This window comes from Tachyglossus aculeatus, chromosome 4 (genome assembly GCF_015852505.1).
Source record: "Tachyglossus aculeatus isolate mTacAcu1 chromosome 4, mTacAcu1.pri, whole genome shotgun sequence".
NCBI lineage: Eukaryota > Metazoa > Chordata > Mammalia > Monotremata > Tachyglossidae > Tachyglossus > Tachyglossus aculeatus.
This window is the reverse complement of record NC_052069.1, coordinates 8,921,367-8,939,123: the sequence shown is the minus strand read 5'-3', so window position 1 is coordinate 8,939,123 and position 17,757 is coordinate 8,921,367. Positions and strand designations below refer to the sequence as shown.

General features: G+C 45.8%; 1 protein-coding gene across 2 annotated transcripts in view; it reads right to left on the bottom strand.

Moving 5' to 3' along the window:
* Positions 1-17,757, bottom strand: part of PPP2R2C (protein phosphatase 2 regulatory subunit Bgamma) — a 381,993-nt gene that overhangs the window by 136,588 nt on the left and 227,648 nt on the right. For both annotated transcript variants that reach the window (XM_038745076.1, XM_038745077.1), the window contains 3 exons: positions 11,502-11,599; positions 7,149-7,314; positions 4,729-4,841 (listed from right to left, as the gene is read on the bottom strand). In XM_038745076.1, the coding sequence (XP_038601004.1) occupies positions 4,729-4,841; positions 7,149-7,314; positions 11,502-11,599 (377 nt within the window). The remainder of the gene's footprint in view (positions 1-4,728; positions 4,842-7,148; positions 7,315-11,501; positions 11,600-17,757) is intronic.

The window sequence follows — 17,757 nt, the reverse complement described above, 5'->3', positions numbered from 1 at the left end:
CAATGTCTGCCTTACAAGAGACTCACGGTTTCAGAGGGAGGGAGGGAGAACAACGATTTTATCTCCACTTTACTATTGAGGAAACTAAGGTACAGAGAAGTTAAGTGACTTGCCCAAGGTCACACAGAAGGAAAGAAATGGGACAGACTAGAACTTCATCTGCAGATGAGATCTCCTCCATCCCCTCAAGTGCTACTCTGGCCACCTGTGCTTCTGACCCCATTCACTCTCATCTTATGAAATCTCTCGCTCCGTCCCTTCTCCCCTCCTTAACTTCCATCTTCAACCACTCATTCTCCACTGTTTCCTTCCCCTCTACCTTCAAACATGCCCACGTCTCTCCCATCCTAAAAAAACCCTCTCTTGACCCCAGCTCACCTGCTAGTTATCGCCCTACCTCCCTCCTACCATTCCTTTCCAAACTCCTTGAATGAGTCATCTACACGCGCTGCCTCGAATTCCTCAAGGACAACTCTCTCCTCGACCCCCTCCAATCTGGCTACCATCCCCTACATTCCACGGAAACTGCCCTCTCAAAGGTCACCAAAGAACTCCTGCTTGCCAAATCCAAAGGCTCCTACTCTATCCTAATCCTCCTCGACCTCTCAGCTGCCTTCGACACTGTGGACCACCCCCTTCTCCTAAAAACGCTATCCAACCTTGGCTTCACAGACTCTGTCCTCTCCTGGTTCTCCTCTTATCTCTCTGGCCATTCATTCTCAGTCTCTTTTGCGGGTTCCTCCTCCCCCTCCCATCCCCTTACTGTAGGAGTTCATCAAGGGTCAGTTCTCGGTCCCCTTCTGATCTCTATCTACACTTGCTCCCTTGGTGAACTCATTTGCTCCCACGGCTTCAACTATCATCTCCACGCCGGTGACACCCAAATCTACATCTCTGCCCCTTCTCTCTCTCCCTCCCTCCAGGCTCATATCTCCTCCTGCCCTCAGGACATCTCCATCTGGATGTCTGCCCTCCATCTAAAACTCAACACGTCCAAAACTGAACTTCTTATCTTCCCTCCCAAACCCTGCCCTCTCCCTGACTTTCCCATCATTGTTGATGGCACTACCATCCTTCCTGTCTCACAAGCCCACAACCTTGGTGTCATCCTCGACTCCGCTCTCTCGTTCACCCCTCACATCCAATCCATCACCAAATCCTGCTGGTCTCACCTCCGCAACATTGCCAAGATCCACCTTTTAATCTCCATCCAAACCACTACCCTACTCATTCTTATACTCATCCTATCCCGACTGGATTACTGCATCAGCCTCCTCTCCGATCTCCCATCCTCCTGTCTCTCCCCACTTCAATCCATATTTCACATCTCTGCCCGGATCGTCTTTGTGCAGAAACACTCTGGGCATGTTAATCTCCTCCTCAAAAATCTCCAGTGGCTACCAATCCACCAATGCATCAGGCAAAAACTCCTTACCCTCGGCTTCAAGGCTGTCCATCCCCTCACCCCCTCCTACCTCACCTCCCTTTTCTCCTTCTACAGCCCAGCCCGCACCCTCCACTCCTCTGCCACTAACCTCCTCACTGTACCTTGTTCTCACCTGTCCCACCATCGATCCCGGGCCCACATCCTCCCCCTGGCTTGGAATGCTCTCCCTCTGCCCATCCGCCAAGCTAGTTCTCTTCCTCCCTTCAAAGCCCTACTGAGAGCTCACCTCCTTCAGGAGGCCTTCCCACACTGAGCGCCCTCCTTCCTCTTCCCCTACTCCCCCTCCCCATCCCCCCACCTTACCTCCTTCCCCTCCCCACAGCACCTGTATATATGTATACATTTGTACATATTTATTACTCTATTCATTTATTTATTTTACTTGTACATATTTATTCTATTAATTTTATTTGGTTTATATGTTTTGTTTCTGTTGTCTGTCTCCCCCTTCTAGACTGTGAGCCTGATGCTGGGTAGGGACCGTTTCTATATGTTGCAAACTTGTACTTACCAAGCACTTAGTACAGTGCTCTGCACACAGTAAGCACTCAATAAATACTATTGAATAAATGAATGAATGAATGAATGAATGAATGAACTTAGGCATCCTGACTCTCATCTCTGTACTCTTTGAGCTATTTTTCTTCCTTCCCAAACCCTCTCTCCTCACTGGGATTTTCCCATCACCACCGACAACACACCATCCTCTCTGCCTCACAAGTTCTCAGTCAGAGAAGATGGATCTGGGAATCAGATGACATAGGTTCTAATCCTGGCTCTCCCACTCTTTTCCCAAGGGACCTTGGGCAAGTCACTTCACTTATCTGTGCCTCAGTTCCCTCATCTGCAAAATGGGGATCCAATGCCTGTTCTCCCTCCTATAAACTATGAGATCCCCATGGGATAGGATTGCATCTGATCTGGTTAATATAGTGGGCAGAGCCCAGGCCTGGAAGTAAGAAGGTATTTATTGGGCACTTACTGTGTGCAGAACATTGTTCTAAGGGCTTGGGAGGGTAGAATACAACAGAGTTGGTAAATATGTTCCCTACCCACCATGAGATAAAACACATCTCTTCCAGGAAGCCTTCCCTGATTTATTGCTCATCTCCCCCTCCGATTTTCCCTCCTTAAGGCATCACATAAACTCCTGAATCATTAACTGACCCAACAACACTGTCACGTATACCAATATGTCAATTAACGGTATCAATGAGTTTATCTCCTTAAACACTCAGAATCAAAAGTATCATGATATAACTGCTCATCTAGAAATGAATCCAATAGAAAATGTTATTTATGTTTCTGACTAATGTCCTTCTCAATGGTATGTAGAGAAGCAGTGTGGCTCAGTGGCAAGAACCCGGGCTTTGGAGTCAGAGGTCATGGGTTCAAATCCCGGCTCCGCCAGTTGTCAGCTGTGTGACTTTGGGAAAGTCACTTCACTTCTCTGGGCCTCAGTTGCCTCATCTGTAAAATGGGGATTAAGACTGTGAACCCCCCGTGGGACAACCTGATCACCTTGTAACCTCCCCAGCGCTTAGAACAGTGCTTTGCACATAGTAAGCGCTTAATAAATGCTATTATTATTATTATTATTATTATTTATAAAGTGCTCAGTGTGTGCAGAGCACTGTTCTGAGAGATTGGGAGTGTATAAGTAGACACAAATAGGGCCTCCAAAGACTTTACAATTTAGCAGGGCTGACACATTAAACAAACAACAGGTAGGGGAAACCACTAAGCACAGACTGTAAGCTTGTTATGGGCCGGGAACGTTTCTGCTAATTCTGTTGCACTATACTCTCCCAAGCGCTTAGTACAGTGCTCTGCACATAGTAAGCGTTCAACAAATACTATTGATATGTGTGCAAGTGTTGCAAGGTCAGTAGATATACAGTAGGAACAAGCTCATCAGATACAAGTGAGCTAAGTAGAGGCACACTAATCAGGTTGGACCCATTCCCTGTCTCACATGAGGCTCCCAACCTTTATCCCCATATTACAGATGAGGAAACTGAGGCACAAAGAAGTGACTTGCCCAGGGTCACACAACAGAGAAGTGGCAGAGGCCGGCTTAGAACCCAGGTCCTTTGGCTCCATCCACTAGGCAACACTGCTTCTACTCATTGGTCTTCTCTGTTCAGTACGCAGGACAAGGTGGAGAAGAAACCTTAAATGTTCAATCTTGACAGGGAGAATGGCTGAGGTAGGCTAACTGAAAGATTTAAAATCTCAGTCCAAAAAGTCCGTATTATTATGATGGTATTTGCTAAGAGTTTATCTTATGTTTCTAAAGCTTAATTTACCAGGTTGGACAGAGTTCCCGTTCCACATGGGGCTCACAGGCTAAGTAGGAGGGAGAACAGCTCTTGAATCCCCTTTTTATAGTTGAGGAAAATGAGGCCCAGAGAAGTGGAGTGATTCAGCGTGGCTCAGTGGAAAGAGCCCGGGCTTGGGAGTCAGAGGTCATGGGTTCTAATCCTGACTCCACCACTTGTCAGCTGTGTGACTTTGGGAAAGTTACTTAACTTCTCCGTGCCTCATCTGTAAAATGAGGATTAAGCCTGTGACCCCCATATGGGACAACCTTATTACCTTGTATCCCCCCAACACTTAGAACAGTGCTTGGCATATAGTAGGTGCTTAACAAATGCCATCATTATTATTATTATTATTATTATTCTCCCCAGGTTGCAGGGAAAGCAGTTGGCAGTGCCAGAATCAGAACCCAGGTCCTCTGACTCCCAGGATTGGGCTCTTTTCATTAGGTCACAGTGTTTTGTACCTGCCTCCTTAATAATAATAATAATAATAATAATAATAATAATAATAATAATAATGATGGTATTTGTTAAGTGCTTACTATGTGCAAAGCACTGTTCTAAGTGTTGGGGGGATACAAGGTGATCAGTTTGTCCCACGTGGGGCTCACAGTCTTAATCCCCCTTGTACAGATGAGGGAACTGAGGCACAGAGAAGTTAAGTAACTTGCCCAAAGTCACACAGCTGACAATTGTCAGAGCCGGGATTTGAACCCATGGCCTCTGACTCCAAAGTCCAGGCTCTGTCCACTGAGCCATGCTGCTTCTCTAGAAGCAGCCTAGACTATAAGCTCCCGAGGGCAAGGATTTCATCTGATTTTTTTCTACTCTCCCAAGTGTTCAGTACAGTGCTCAAAACAGTGTGCAAAAAATTATAACCCACTGACTGATTAGGAAGTGGTGGGAGGGGACTAAATGGCTTATAGCTTCTGAAGTCTTTCAGTCCCAATTGCTTACCTGTAGGGATGTTACTGTAGAAAGATCTTTCAGCTTTCCTTCTTCATCTTTCAAGTTATAGCCCTCGGGCCGCTTATCTCGTTCGGTAACCTTCCATAATTTGATCGTTTTATCTGGAAAAAAAGAGAGTAAGAGTTAAAATTCGCCCAGGGACATGAATATCCATCCATTTATTCTATCGCATTTATTGAGCGCTTACTGGGTTCAAGAGCTGAGTTGGCTCCATTTGTAATGGTCTCTACATGTCACAGTTGAAGGGTTCGTTTCTGGGAGGGTATCAAAACGTCTATTATGTCCACTTGGCTTCTGACCCCCAAATTCACCTCAATGGTCTCTCAGTATCAGTAAAAACTCAACATTATCTTTTAAATGGGGTTATTGCACCATTCTCTGTTGTACTGAAATATCGAAACGACATTGTTTCTTTGAATCACGACCAAACTCTCCATCTTCATTCAATCCATCATATTTATTGAGCACTTACTGTGTGCAGAGCACTGTACTAAGCTACCACTGGGGTAGTGGGGTGGGTCCACCCATCTCTCCCTCCGTGGGCCAGCCCTCAGGAATGTCGGGGTCTGGGAAGGATGAGAGAGGGTCAAGAGGGAGGGAAGCTACTTCCCTAGAAAATTTTCTCCAATGCAGATAGGAAGTTCAGTCACTTAACTCTCAGTAAATACGACTGAATGAAATACGAGCGAATGAGTGAGCTCGTTGCGGGCAGGGAATGTGTCTACCAACTATGTCGTATTATTGCACCTTCCCGAGTGCTTGAGTGCTCTGCAGAGTAAATGCTCAATGAGTACCATTGATTGATCGATTTGAGAATCACTGATTCCACCTTACTACCTGAAAAGCTATTTGGGGGCTCTGGAGTCCCAAAATCAGATACAACAGTGTGACAGTGAAAAAAGCCCAGTCTTTGGAGTCAGAGGTCGTGGGTTCAAACCCCTGCTCCACCACTGTCAGCTGTGTGACTTTGGGCAAGTCACTTAACTACTCTGGGCCTCAGTTCCCTCATCTGGAAAATGGGATGAAGGTTGTCCCCAAGTGGGACAGCCTGATCACTTTGTATCCACCCCAGTGCTTAGAACAGTGCTTGGCACATAGTAAGCACTTAACAAATACCAACATTATTATTATTATTATCCTACCAAATTCAGTAAATTTTCATTCGTTCATTCATTTGATTATTTATTGAGCTTTACTGTGTGCAAAGCACTGTACTAAGTGCTTGGGAGAGTACAATATAGCAATAAATGGACACAATAATAATAATAATAATAATGGTATTTGTTAAGTGCTTACTATGTGTGAAGCACTATTCTAAGCACCGGGGGGGATACAAAGTGATCAGGTTGTCCCACCTGAGGGTCACAGTCTTAATCCCCATTTTCCAGATGAAGTAACTGAGGCACGGAGAAGTTAAGTGGCTTGCCCAAGGTCACTCAACTGACAAGTGGCTGAGCTGTGATTTGAACCCATGACCTCTGACTCCCAATCCCGGGTTCCTTCCACCGAGCCACAATGCTCCACAATCCCTGCCCACAACAGGCTTACAGTCTAGAGGGGGAGACAGACATTAATACAAATACCAAAATAATAAATAAATAAGAAAGGAGGGAGGGAAGGAAGGGAGGAAGGGAGGGAGGAAGGGAGGGAGGAAGGAAGGAAGGAAGGAAGGAAGGAAGGAAGGAAGGAAGGAAGGAAGGAAGGAAGGAAGGAAGGGAGGGAGGGAGGGAGGGAGGGAAGGAAGGAAGGAAGGGAGGGAGGGAGGGAGGGAGGCAGGGAGGGAGGGAGGAAGGGAGGAAGGAGGAAGGGAGGAAGAAAGAAAGAAAGAAAGAAAGAAAGGAAAGAAAGAAAGAAAGAAGAAAGAAGAAAGAAAGAAAGAAAGGAAGGAAGGAAGGAAGGAAGGAAGGAAGGAAAAAAGAAAGAAAGAAAGAAGAAAGAAGAAAGAAAGAAAGAAAGAAAGAAAGAAAGAAAGAAGGAAAGAAGGAAGGAAGAAAGAAGGAAGAAAGGAAAGAAAGAAGGAAGGAAGGAAGGAAAGAAAGAAGGAAAGAAAGAAGGAAGAAAGGAAGGAAGGAAGGAAAGAAAGAAAGAAAGAAAGAAAGAAAGAAAGAAAGAAAGAAAGAAAGAAAGAAAGAAAGAAAGAAAGAAAGAAAGAAAGAAAGAAAGAAAGAAAGAAAGAAAAGATCCAAATCTACCAACTACCCGCCTTTCCACGGTAAAGAAAGTGACAAAGCATGAAAAAAGAGAGGAGAAAATGAACCAGGAGGAAACAAGAGGAGGAAGGAAGGCCAGATTTGGGGATGAAGAACTGTGGCCTGAAAATACGTGACATGTTCCCAATTCAGAGGGCGAGTGGAGTGTAGGGTCAAAAATGCCTGGCTTGAGCCAAAAGAAGACGGTCGTGAACTCACCATTTGTGGACAGAAGGGAATGAGCGGCATTTTGCTGGGGAAGCCATTTGATCTTGTTTATTTTTTCTTCTATCTCCAAGCTCTTCAAATAATCAAATTCAGGTTCATGGCTCTGGAAAGTGCTGTAGACATTATACTCACCCTGGCTGTAAGGCTCATTTTTATTCTGTGAAAGAAGGGAAAAAGAAACATGCCAGAGGATGACAGAGCATTGTCAATTTCGGAATTTTGCCCACTGAAAGTTCATTCTTAAGAATTATTATCAAGAAAATATTCATTATGTACAGCTCTTATGTACAGATCCAGAATTTATTTATTTATGTAAATATCCGTCTCCTCCTATACTCTAAACACCTTGTGGGCAGGGAACATGTCTAACAACTCTGTTGTATATCCTTCTGTGGTATTTATTAATGGCTTACTGTGTATCAAACACTGTTCTAAGTCCTTGGGTAGATACAAATTAATCGGGTCACACATAATCCCTGTTCCACAAGGGACTCACAGTCTAAGTCAAAGAGGAGGAGGTATCAAATCCCTATTTTGCGGTGGAGGAAACTGAGGCACAGAGAAGCGAAGTGACTTAACCAAGCTCAGACAGCAAATGGAAGAGATGTGACTAGAACCCAATTCCTCTGACTCTCAGAGGAGATCTGGGCTTTACCCACTAGGCCAATCTGTTTTGTGTATTTTATTGGACTCTCCCAAACATCCCTCTAGACCAAAATCTGGTTATGGGCAGGGACTGTGTCGGCCAATCTGGTTGTTCTCTCCCAAGCGCTTAATACAGTGCTCTGCATGAGGTAAGTGCTCAACAAATACCATTGATTCCCGCTCTAGACAGTAAGCTCGTTGTGGGCAGGGTGTGTGTCTCTTCATTGCCATATTGTACTCTCCCAAGCTCTTTGTTCAGTGCTCTGCACCTAGTAAGCGCTCAATAAGTACGAGTGAATGAATGACTTGATTACAGTGCTCGGCATACAGTGAGCACTCAGTAAATACCATGGATCGATAGATGGACTATGTTGGAGATCTAGAACTTCAGAGCCATGCTTTGGATCATCATCATCATCATCAGTCGTATTTATTGAGTGCTTACTATGTGCAGAGCACTGTACTAAGCGCTTGGGAAGTACAAATTGGCAACACATAGAGACAGTCCCTACCCAACAGTGGGCTCACAGTCTAAAAGGGGGAGACAGAGAACAAAACCAAACATACAAACAAAATAAAATAAATAGGATAGACATGTACAAGTAAAATAAATAAATAAATAAATAGAGTAATAAATAGGTGAAAGAGCACTGTTCTGAGAATCAGGAGGGCTGGGTTCTACTAACAGTGTGGCTCAGTATAAAGAGCCCGGGCTTGGGAGTCAGAGGTCATGGGTTCAAATCCCTGCTCCGCCAATTGTCAGCTGTGTGACTTTAGGCAAGTCACTTCACTTCTCTGGGCCTCAGTTACCTCATCTGTAAAATGGGGAAGAAAACTGTGAGCCCCCTGTGGGACTACCTGATCATTTTGTAAACCCCCCCAGCGCTTAGAACAGTGCTTTGCACATAGTAAGTGCTTCATAAATGTCATTATTATGACTCCCAGCTTGGCTCAGTGGAAACAGCATGGGCTTGGGAGCCAGAGGTCACGGGTTCAAATCCCGGCTCCGCCCCTTGTCAGCTGTGTGACTTTGGTCAAGTCACTGAACTTCTCTGTGCCTCAGTTACCTCATCTGTAAAATGGGGATTAAGACTGTGAGCCCCATGTGGGACAACCTGATCACCCTGTATCCCCCCCAGCACTTAGAACAGTGCTTCACACATAGTAAGCGCTTAACAAATGCCATTATTATTATTATTATTATTATTATTATTATTCTCGATAAATAGAATTATAGATATATACACATCACTTGGGGGCAGGGACTGTGGTGGAGCTGGGATTAGACCCCAGGTCCTTCTGACGCCAAGGCCCAAGCTAACAAATAACATAATTATTATCATTATTTATTGAGAAACAGTGTGGCCTAATGATAGAGCATGGGCTTGGAAGTCAGAAGGATCTGGGTTCTAATTCCACTCCTCCAAGCATCTGTTGCGTGACCTTAGGCAAGTCATTTCACTTTTCTGGGCCTCAGTGAACTCATCTGTCTGATCGGGTTTAAGACTGTGAGCCCCATGTGGGATGAGGACTGTGTCCAACCCAATTTGCTTGTATCTACCCCAGCACTTAGAACAGAGCCTGGAACATGGTAAAAGCTTAACAAATACCGCAATTATTATAAGTATTGAACACTTACTAGACGCAGAACACTGTACTAATCATTTGGGAGGGTACAATATAACAGAATTGGTAGATACATTCCCATTTCCAACTAGACTGCAAGCTCTCTAGGGAAGAAATCACATCTACCAACTCTATTCTACTTGACTTACTTAAGCGCTTAGCTTGTTGTGGGCAGGGAATGTATCTGTTATTGTCCTCTCCCAAGCGTTTACTACAGTGCTCTGCACACGGTAAGTGCTCAGTAAATATGATTGACTGACTGACCGCTTGGCATGCTCTGCATACAAAGAGTAAGTGCTCAATAAAAACCAATGGTTGATCGATTGGTTGACCCAAGTAGAATAAGAGCACAGAGGTAGAAACATGGTAAGCTCCAACGTGCCGTGACAAGACCTGAGTTAATAATAATAATAATTAATAATAATAATGATGGTATTTGTTAAGCACTTACTATGTGCCAAACACTGCTCGAAGCATTGGGATAGATACAACGTCATCAGTTTGTCGCACAAGGGGCTCACAGTCTTAATCCTCATTTGGAGTTCAGATTTCATGGGAGTTTACATCATCATCATCATCAATCGTATTTATTGAGCGCTTACTATGTGCAGAGCACTGTACTAAGTGCTTGGGAAGTACAAATTGGCAACATATAGAGACAGTCCCTACCCAACAGTGGGCTCACAGTCTAAAAGGGGGAGACAGAGAGAGGTCAGAGTTCAGTTCATCGAATACAAGCAGTGTGGCTTAGGAGATAGAGCTCGGGCCCGGGAGTCGGAAGACCTGGGTTCTAATTCTGGATCCACCACATGTCCAGTGTGGCCTTGGGCAAGTCAATTCACTTCTCTGGGCCTCAGTGACCTCATCTGCAAAATGGGGATGAAGACTGCGAACCCCATGTGGAACAGGGACTGTGCCCAACCTGATTAACTTATTATCTACCCCAGCACTTAGAACAGTGATTGGCACATAGTAAATGCTTAATAAGTGCCATAATTATCATCATTATTATTGCTAAAAACCCTCGTTCGAAAACCGATAGAGAATTTCATTCCTTATGTCTTCCACATGCTGCCCTTGCCATGGGTGGCATTCACCCTTTCCAAATCCCTGAGTGCCGGGTCTATATTCCCCATTTTACAGCTTAGAAAACTGAGGCCCAGGAACCTAAGTGACTTGTCTAGGTTCAGTGATTCATTCATATATTCTGTTGTATTTGTTAAGAGCTTACTGTGTGCAGAGCGCTGTACTAAGCTCTTGGGAAAGTGCAATACAACATTAAACATACAAAAATAAGGTTTGAGTTTCCAGGGTTTCATTAGGACAAGCTTCTGGGACCTTAACTAGGCAATCCTTCAATCAATCAATGGTATTTATTGAGCACTTACTAGGTGCAGAGCACTGTACTAGGCTCTTGGGAGAGTCCAATTCAACAGAGTTGGTAGACACTTTCCCTGCTCACAATGAGTAAAATGGGGATTAAGATTGAGAGCCCCATGTGGGACAGAGAGTGGGTCTAACCTAATTGGCTTGTATAGTCCCCCAGCGCTTAATACAATGCTCGGCCCAGAGTAAGCGCTTAACAAATATGATTAAAAAAAGAGTTAGCCCCTTTCCTGCTGGCTAACGGGATTCAAAACCCACCAAAAATACGTCGTTCTTGAAAACTCAGGTCAGTCAGTCAATAACTCCCCAAGCGCTCTTGTACTTCCCAAGCACTTAGTACAGTGCTCTGCACACAGTAAGCGCTCAATAAATACGATAATAAATAAATAAGTTTATAAATAAATACGATTGATGATTGATGAGTGCATACTTTGTGCACTGTACTAAGCGCTCGGGAGAGGACAATGGAACAATAGAACAGACATATTCCCTGCCCACAACGAGCAGCTCACCCATCCGCACTCCGACACGCATGCTTACACACACATACGACCGCCCACTCCCAAATCCCACATGCCCATCACGTGCCCGGTGAAGAGTCTGCCCGGCCTTCCTCCCCTTCTCCCCCCCTGCCGTGATGCCAATGGGCAAGAGAAGTGGGCGAGAGGCGTCCAGACCATTACGCACCTCGGGCTCCCTTTGGAAGATGACGACCCGGCCTCCCTTGTCTCCGGTCGCCAGCAGTTCTCCCGTGTGGTTGAACTCGACGGTGGAAATGATGTCCGCTGGATGCACAGAGAGGGGACACAAAGATGAGGGTGGATGTTAGAATGGGGAGGAGGCGGGAAAGGGGCAGGCCAGGGTAATCCTTTCCCCTCCACCCATCCGCACACCCGCAGGTGACACCGGGTGTGTTTGTGTATTTGTGTGAGAGTGTAATAGTAATAGTAATGATGGCATTTGTTAAGCGCTATGTGCAAAGCACTGTTCTAAGCGCTGGGGGGGATACAATGTGATCAAGTTGTCCCGTGTGTGTCTGAGAGAGAGAGTATGTGTGTGTGAGGAGGTGTGTGTGAAAGAGAGAGTGTGTGACAGAGTGTCTGTGAGAGAGAGAGTGTGTGGATAATAATAATAATGGCATTTATTAAGCACTTACTGTGTGCAAAGCACTGTTCTAAGCCCTGGGGAGGTTACAGGGTGATCAGGGGGTGGCTCACAGTCTTTACCCCCATTTTACAGATGAGGCCACTGAGGCCCAGAGAAGTGAAGTGACTTGCCCAAAGTCACACAGCTGACATCTGGCAGAGCTGGGATTTGAACACATGACTTCTGACTCCAAAGCCTGGGCTCTTTTCACTGAGCCATGCTGCTTTTTTGTGGAGAAGCAGCTGTGGATGTGAGGGCGGGGGGGGGGGGGTGAGTGAGAGGGAGAGTGTGTGTGTGTGAGTGTGTGTGTGTGTGTGTGTGTGTGTAAGGGAGTATGTGAGAGAGAGTGTTTGTGAGAGAAAGGGTGTGTGGGTGTGAGGGGGAGTGTGTGTATATGTGAGGGGTGTGTGAGAAACAGTGGGGGGTGTGAGAGAGAAAGAGACTGTGTGAGAGAGAGACGGCTGTGTGTGAGAGAGTGTGTGAGAAAGAACGTGCATGTGAGAAAGAGTGTGCTTGTGAGGGGTGTGTGTGTGTGTGTGTGTGTGTGAAAGAGTGTTTGTGTTAGAGGGTGTGTGTGTGAGAGAGAGAGACTGTGTATATGGGAAGGTGAGAGAATGTGTAGGAGAGAGAGTTTGAGTGTGTGTGTATGATAATGTGTGAGAGAGTGTGTGTGCATAGAGAAGCAGTGTAACTCGGTGGAAAGAGCCTGGGCTTGGGAGCCAGAGGACGTGGGTTCTTATCCTGGCTCTGCCACTTGTCAGCTGTGTGACGGGCAAGTCACTTAACTTCTCTGGGCCTCAGTTACCTCATCTGTAAAATGGGGATTAAGACTGTGAGCCCCATGAGGGACAACCTGATCACCTTGTATTCCTCCCCTAGTGCTTAGAACAGTGCTTTGCACATAGTAAACGCTTAACAAATGTCGTTATTATTATTATAAGAAATAGAATGTGTGTGAGTGTGTGTGTGTGTGTGTGTGTGTGTGTGTGTGTGTTTGCACACATAGGCACAATTGTCCCTAATACCAATAGTAAAGCAGAGGAAGCAGTTTAAGGACAGGCTACAACAAAATCTCAGACCACAAGATGATAATAATGATAATAATAATAGTAATAATAATAATGGCATTTGTTAAGCGCTTACTATGTGCAAAGCATTGTTCTAAGTGCTAGGGAGGTTACAAGGTGATCAGATTGCCCCACAGAGGGCTTACAGTCTTTATCCTCATTTTACAGATGAGGTAACTGAGGCACAGAGAAGTTAAGTGACTTGCCCAAAGTCACACAGCTGACAGTTGGCGGAGTCAGGATTTGAACCCACGACCTCGGACTCCAAAGCCCGGGCTCTTTCCACTTAACCTTGCTGCCCAGCTGAAAACTGGGAGTCCATGCCTTTTTTTTTTTAATGGTGTTAGGTGTTTATTATGTGTCAAACACTTTTCTAAGCACTGGGGTATATGTATATACAAGTCAGTTAGGTTGGACACAGTTCCTGGCCCGCATGGGGCTCGCAGTCTAAGGAGAATAGGAGAACTGAAGCACAGAGAAGTTAAGTGGCCTGCCCGAGGTCACACAGCAAGTATTTAGCAGAGATGGGATTAGAACCCAGGTCCTCTGACTCCCAGGCTTGTGTACTTTCCACTAGGCCATGTTGCTTCTCATCTGACCTCTAGACTGTAAGATCATTATGGGCAGGGAATGTGTCTGCTAATTCTGTTGTAATGGACTCTCCCATGAACTTAATCAGTGCTCTGCCGATTTGTACTTCCCAAGCACTTAGTACAGTGCTCTGCACACAGTAAGCGCTCAATAAATACAATTGAATGAATGAATGAAGACAATGAATTCATTGATATGTGTCAGGAACTGGATTAAACCCTGGGGTAGATACATGTTAATGAGGTTAGAACAGTGCTTTGCACATAGTAAGCGCTTAATAAATACCATCACTATAATGAGGCTAAATCTAGTCCCAGTCCCACATACAGCTCAGTCTTAATCCCCATTTTATAAATGAGGAAACTGAGGCACAGAGAAGAGAGTGACTTGCCTAAATTCACCACAGCAGTGGCAGAGCTGGGATTAGAACCCAGTTCCTTCTAAGTCCCAGGTCTGTGTGCTATCCACTAGGCCATGCTGCTTCTCTAATAATAACAATAATAATTACGGTATTTGTTAAACACTTACTATGTGCCAGGCACTGTACTAAGCGCTGGGGTGGACACAAGCAAATTACAGTGGACCTAGTCCTTGTCCCGCATAGGGCTCATGGTCTTATTTGCCATTTTACAGAGGAGGGAACTGAGGCATAGAGAAGAGAAGTGACTTGCCTAAGGTCACACAGCAGACATGTCCTTTCCCCTCCACCTACTGAGACCCCCAGGGGTGTCAATGTGTGTATATATACTTGGATCCCTCTGTGTGCGCATGTGTGTGTGTGTTTATGTGTGCGTGCGCATGGGATATTTCTAATAATAATAATGATGGTATTTGTTAAGCACTTACTACAAGCCAAGCACTGTTCTAACCGCTGGGGTAAATAGAAGGTAATCAGGGTGTCCCACGTGGGGCTCATAGTCAATCCCCATTTTACAGATGAGGTAACTGAGGCACAGAGAAGTTAAGCGACTTGCCCAAAGTCACACAGCTGGTAAATGGCAGAGCCAGGATTAGAACCCATGACCTCTGACTCCCAAGCCCAGGCTCTTTCCACTAAGCCACGTGGCTTCTCTACATTATTCACCTGCATGCTTAGAATTAATACAACTTATGTTTATTTATTATAAAATAAAATTCTTTCAGTGGAAGTTACATTTTCCAATGACATGAAATACTAATTTTGAACTAAAGCATTTAGCCTATGCAATTCGGCAAAGGAAGTGTTTTAAGGACAGAGGACAACGAAGCCTCAGTTAAAGACACAAAACCCTTCTTCCTCCCTCCCTTCCCACATACCAATTATGAGAAGCCAAACGTCAACTGTGCACGGAGCCTTGGGAATTCAAAAAAGCAAACTCAAGTCATGTCCATTCCCAAGTAAAGCAATATTCAAAAATAAAAGCCTTTAAAGATCCTTTCTGATCAACCCCTGATATTTAAAAAAGAGGGAGCAGTCAGCTTCTGTAACTTCCCAAGCGCGAGGAGAAGAGATGCAATCTGATGGCTCCAACCATGTGGGGATTTAAAGATTTGCACATATGCCTGAAATATCCAGAAGGAAAAGAGTCAGGAACCTGACACTGGGGAATAGAGTGCTCTGCATGCAGTAAGTGCTCAATAAACACAGGCGTTTTTAGGAGTTGCCCAAGCCACGACTGGCCTATGTTGCTAATGACAGTAACAAGAGGTATTTCAATTCTCCCGCTCCATCCCTTCTCCCCTCCTTAACTTCCATCGTCAACTGCTCACTCTCCACTTGTTCCTTTCCCTCTGCATTCAAACATGTCCACGTCTCCTAAAAAAAATCCTCTCTTGACCCCACCTCCCCTTCTAGTTATCGCCCAATCTCCCTCCTACTATTCCTTTCCAAACTCCTTGAACGAGTCATCTACACACGCTGCCTCGAATTTCTCAGCGCCAACTCTCTCCTCGACCCGCTCCAATCTGGCTTCTGTCCCCTACATTCCACCAAAACTCCCCTGTCAAAGGTCACCAGTGACCTCCTGCATGCCAAATCCAACGGCTCCTACTCTATCCTAATCCTCCTCGACCTCTCAGCTGCCTTCGACACTGTGGACCACCCCCTTCTCCTCAACACGCTATCCAACCTTGGCTTCACAGACTCTGTCCTCTCCTGGTTCTCCTCTTATCTCTCCGGCCATTCATTCTCAGTCTCTTTTGTGGGCTCCTCCTCCCGCCCCCCCATCCCCTTACTGTAGGGGTTCCTCAAGAGTCAGTTCTTTGTCCCCTTCTGTTCTCTATCAACACGCACTCCCTTGGTGAACTCATTTGCTCCCATGGCTTCACCTACCATCTCTACGCTGATGACACCCAAATCTACATCTCTGCCCCTGCTCTCTCTCTCTCCCTTCAGGTTCGTGTCTCCTCATGCCTTCAAGACATCTCCATCTAGATGTCTGCCCGCCATCTATAACTCAATACTTCCAAGACTGAACTCCCTATCTTCCCTCCCAAACCCTGCCCTCTCCCTGACTTTCCCATTATTGTTGACGGCATTATCATCCTTCCCGTCTCACAAGCCCACAACCTTGGTGTCATCCTCGACTTCGCTCTCTCATTTACCCCTTACATCCAATCTGTCACCAAAACTGCCAGTCTCACCTCCGCAACATTGCCCAGATCCGCCCTTTCCTCTCTATCCAAACCGCTACCCTGCTGGTTCAATCTCTCATCCTATCCCGACTGGATTACTGTATCAGCCTCCTCTCTGATCTCCCATCATCCTGTCTCTCCCCACTTCAATCCATACTTCACGCTGCTGCTCGGATCATCTTTGTGCAGAAACACTCTGGGCATGTTACTCACCTCCTCAAAAATCTCCAGAGGCTACCAGTCAACCTAAGCATCAGGCAAAAACTCCTCACTCTCGGCTTCAAAGTTCTTCATCCCCTCGCCCCCTCCTACCTCACCTCCCTTCTCTCCTTCTACGGCCCAGCCCGCACCCTCCGCTCCTCTGCCGCTAATCTCCTCACCGTACCTCGTTCTCGCCTGTCCCGCCATCGACCCCCGGCCCACGTCATCCCCTGGCCCTGGAATGCCCTCCCTCTGCCCATCCACCAAGCTAGCTCTCTTCCTCCCTTCAAGGCCCTACTGAGAGCTCACCTCCTCCAGGAGGCCTTCCCAGACTGAGCCCCCACTTCCTCTCCTCCTCCTCCTCCTCCCCATCCCCCCTGCCCTACCTGCGCATCAGGCAGAAACTCCTCACCCTGTCCATCACCTCACCCCCTCCTACCTCACCTCCCTTCTCTCCTTCTCCAGCTCAGCCCGCACCCTCCACTCCTCTGCCGCTAATCTCCTCACCGTTAGGCCTCGTTCTCGCCTGTCCCACCATCGACCCCCAGCCCACATCCTCCCCCGGGACTGGAATGCCTTCCCTCTGCCCATCCGCCAAGCTAGCTCTCTTCCTCCCTTCAAGGCCCTACTGAGAGCTCATCTCCTCCAGGAGGCCTTCCCAGACTGAGCCCCTTCCTTCCTCTCCCCCTCGTCCCCCTCTCCATTCCCCCAATTTACCTCCTTCCCTTCCCCACAGCACCTGTATATATGTATATATGTTTGTACATATTTATTACTCTATTTATTTATTTATTTTACTTGTACCTATCTATTCTATTTATTTTATTTTGTTAGTATGTTTGGTTTTGTTCTCTGTCTCCTCCTTCTAGACTGTGAGGCCACTGTTGGGTAGGGACTGTGTCTATATGTTGCCAGCTTGTACTTCCCAAGCACTTAGTACAGTGCTGTGCACACAGTAAGCGCTCAATAAATACTATTGATTGATTGATTGATTGATTGAACCCACAACCTCTGACTCCAAAGCCCAGTACTTTGCACATAGTAAGCATTTAACAAATACCATCATTATTAATATCATTATTATTACCCCAGCACTTAAAACAATAGTTGGCATTTACTAAGAGCTTAACAAATGCAACAATTATCATTATTCATTCATTTATTCAGTCATCTTTATTGAGTGCTTACTGATGGCAAAGCACTGTACTAAGTGCTTGGGAGAGTACAATAGAACGATGAACAGACACATTCCCTGCCACAAAGAGCTTAAAGTCTGTTATTAATATAATTATTATTATGGTATTTGTTAAGCACTTACTACGTGA